Here is a 3621-nt window from a genome sequence, read left to right as displayed (position 1 = left end):
TTATGATAAGTATATTGGTGTGTGTCAAAAAGAAGAATATTATTGTATTAAATATGACTTGAAACTCTTGAATTAAAAAAATTGGCGTTAATATCTATTGAAACTAATAATAAATATTGTAAAACAATTAAAATTACATATTATATCTACTGTTTCAATGCGTCATTAGTTTATATGTTTTTAAGACATTCAGTGTGCATGTGTATAACATATAATATATTATATAATCATATTATACTTTATCATTTGAACATTATTTACCATTTATGATAGTTTCCATTATGTCGAATTTGTCAAATCTTGAATTTGTGGCACTTGACAATTCTGGAAAAAACTATTTGTCATGGGTACTTGATGCTGAAATTCACCTTACTGCTAAGGGTCTTGGTGATAGTATAATCGAAGGAAATACGATATCAAGTCAGGATAAAGCGAATGTTATGATTTTCCTTCGTCATCATCTTGATGAATGTCTGAAGGTTGAATACCTAACATTGAAAGATCCACTTGAATTGTGGATAGGTTTGAAAGGGAGGTATGAGCACCTCAAGGCAACGATATTGCCAAGGGCTCGTTATGAGTGGATGCACTTATGGTTTCAAGATTATAAACCGTAATTGAATATAACTCTGCTGTATTTAGAATAACTTCCCAATTAAATTATATGAGGAAACAATAAAAGATGAGGACATGTTAGAAAAGACACTAGCTACTTTCCATGCCTCTAATATGAAAGTACAATAACAATATCGTGAAAAAGATTTTCAAAAAGAACTCTTAACCGATATCATGCCTTCTGGTGGCTGAGCAACATAATGATCTATTAATGAAAAATCATGAAGCCGGTCCAGCTGAAAGTGCTCCATTACTGGAGGCATACGCGATTGATGCACACGGTCAATCTGAAATAAGACAAAATAATAGGGCCAATGACAATGTGCGCGAGCGTGGAAAAGGCAAAAGACGATATAACAATCATCGAGGTGGTGGTCATAACAAAAGGGAGAACAATATAGATTCTCAAAATAATCCTTCAAAACGAAAGGGCGATCACTGTCATCGTTGTGGCCTTAAAGGTCATTGGAAAAATGAATGTCGGGCACCTGAGCATTTTGTCAGGCTGTATCAGAATTCTTTTAAAAGGAAAGGAAATAAAGGCGGTGCCTCCTCTTCTAATGCCCGGAGTCACATTTGACTCTCAAAGATAATGTTCAGGCGAATCTTCTCAAAAATATAATGAGAACGTTAAGGTAAACTTAGCATTGAAGATGATGCTTTTGATGGGCTCAATGATATTACTCATCTGGAAGCTGAGGACTTCTTTGAGGAACACAACTGAGATTGATAATTGAGCTAGGAAACTAATAATATTTCTATGTATTTTCAATGTCTTAATTAGAGTTTATGTACTTAATATTTCTTTTGTTAAATTTAGTATTTCTTATTATGTACTTTTATTCTTATGAAGATAAATAAAATTTTCCAGTCTTCAGTTGGATCCAAGATGAGTAGTGGATATATGTGTCTTCTGGACAGTGCCGCAACTCATACTATACTAAGAGAAAAGAAATATTTCTCTCTTTTGATAATAAAAAAGACATATATTAATTTAATATCCGATAGTATAAAATTGATTAAGGTCTCTGGAAGAGCGACCTTATTACTACCTGGAGGAACATTATTGATAATTGATAATGCATTGTATTGTAGTAAGTCTCACAGAAACTTGTTAAGTTCAAGGTTACTCGCCAAAATGGCTATCATGTTGAGACTGCAAATGAAGAAAAGGTGAAATACCTTTATATTACTACAATAAATGCGGATAAGAAAATTGTGCATGAAAAATTGCCAGCACTTTCTTCTAGGTTGTACCATATAAATATTGGTACCGTTGAATCACATGTCGTAGTATGCAAAAGGTTTACTAATTCTAATGATTTTATCATTTGGCATGACCTGTTGGGCCATCCCGATTATAATATGATGCACAAAGTAATTGAGAATTCACATGGGCATACTTTGAAGAACCAAAATGTTCTTCAATGAAGGAATTCTCTTGTGTTGCTTGTTCACAAGGAAAGTTGGTTATCAAATCATCAGTGGCTAAGGTTGGGGCAGAACCCATGCATTTCAGGAATAAATACAGGGTGATATATGTGGACCTATTTACCCTGTATGTGGACCATTTAAATATTATATGGTCTTGATGGATGCATCTACAATATTTTCTCATGTGGGCTTATTATCAACTCACAATATGAATTTTCCGAGGTTGTTGGCTCAAATAATAAGGTTAAAAGCACAATTTCCAGATTATGCAATAAAAATAATTCATCTTGATAATGCTGGTGAGTTTACATCTCAGGCATTTAATAATTATTGTTTGTTGACTGGAATAACAGTTGAACACCTGTTGCACATGTTCATACTCAAAATATTTTAGCAGAGTGATTGATTAAACGTCTTCAATTGATAGCTAGACCATTGTTGATGAGGACAAAGTTGTCTATTACAGTTTGGAGGTATGCTATTTTACATGCAGCGGAACTTGTGCGCATAAGACCAGCCAGTTATCATGATATCTCCCCATTACGATTGATTTTTGGTCAGGAGCCAAACATTTCCCATATTAGAATCTTTGATTGGGAGGTATATGTTCCAATTGCTCCACCACAACGCACAAAGATGGTCCCCAAAAAAGGTTAGGGGACATATGTTAAGTATGAATCTCGTTCTATTATAAAATATTTGGAACCTAGAACTGGAGATTTATTTACGACAAGATTTTCTGATTTTCATTTTGATGAATCAATATATCCAACATTTGTGGAGTCCATCCCACATTTATGGTCAACTCTTGCTACTCAATTGCTACAAGTAATTGTTAAAAGGAATAGTAATTAGAGTTCAAATTAAAAGATTTGGTAGTTGGAAAAATAGTAAGATTTGGAACCCTTTTTGTCTTTGATATATTTACTTAATGTCGTTAGTGACATAGGAATGATTTTCTCCTTCTATAAATAGATCATTCTTGCTCATTTGTATAACACACCAAGTTATAGAGAAAAACCATTTTGATAGCACAGTGAGGTATTCCATAGACTATACAAGAAAAGTAATCTTTGAAGAAAAATAGAGTGGGGGCGATATTTTAGTAATGTGGAAATCAAAAGAGTTGTTCCTTTTGAGTGTGTAGTATTCACTTTTAGTATTGTATTCGTGACTACATATTGTAAAATTTCTTACTATAATGATATCAGTTGCTCCTCTTGGCCCATGCTTTTTTCTCTTATTTTGAAGGGTTTTCACGTAAAATTCTTGGTGTCATTATTTTTCCATTTATTTAAATTACATTTACCATTTTTATTTTATACTTGTCCGCATTTTCCCAACAAACTGGTATCAGAGCAAAAGTTTTATCTGAGTATGCTCTGTGGTTGCAGCACAGTCTAAACTTCTACATTAGTAAAGATTTACTTTGATTTGTGATAACAATATTTTTTGGAGAAATCCGATGGAAGATAACACAAGTGAAATGGTTACTTTGAATTGTGTTAATTATGTCATTTGAAAGGGAAAAATGGAAGTCTATTTTATGTCAAGCATTTTTACAAATGAGTA

At 33.0% G+C, this 3621-nt stretch overlaps 1 protein-coding gene across 1 annotated transcript; it reads left to right on the top strand.

Moving 5' to 3' along the window:
- Nucleotides 1–281: 281 nt before the first annotated feature.
- LOC107030107 lies at nucleotides 282–617 on the top strand. The gene has a single exon (XM_015231503.1). The coding sequence runs from the start codon at nucleotides 282–284 to the stop codon at nucleotides 615–617; it is 336 nt and encodes a 111-aa protein (XP_015086989.1).
- Nucleotides 618–3621: the final 3004 nt, after the last annotated feature.

The sequence above is a fragment of the Solanum pennellii genome, chromosome 9 (genome assembly GCF_001406875.1).
Source record: "Solanum pennellii chromosome 9, SPENNV200".
NCBI lineage: Eukaryota > Viridiplantae > Streptophyta > Magnoliopsida > Solanales > Solanaceae > Solanum > Solanum pennellii.
The sequence above is the reverse complement of the archived record's forward strand: the minus strand, read 5'-3'. Positions and strand labels throughout refer to the sequence as shown.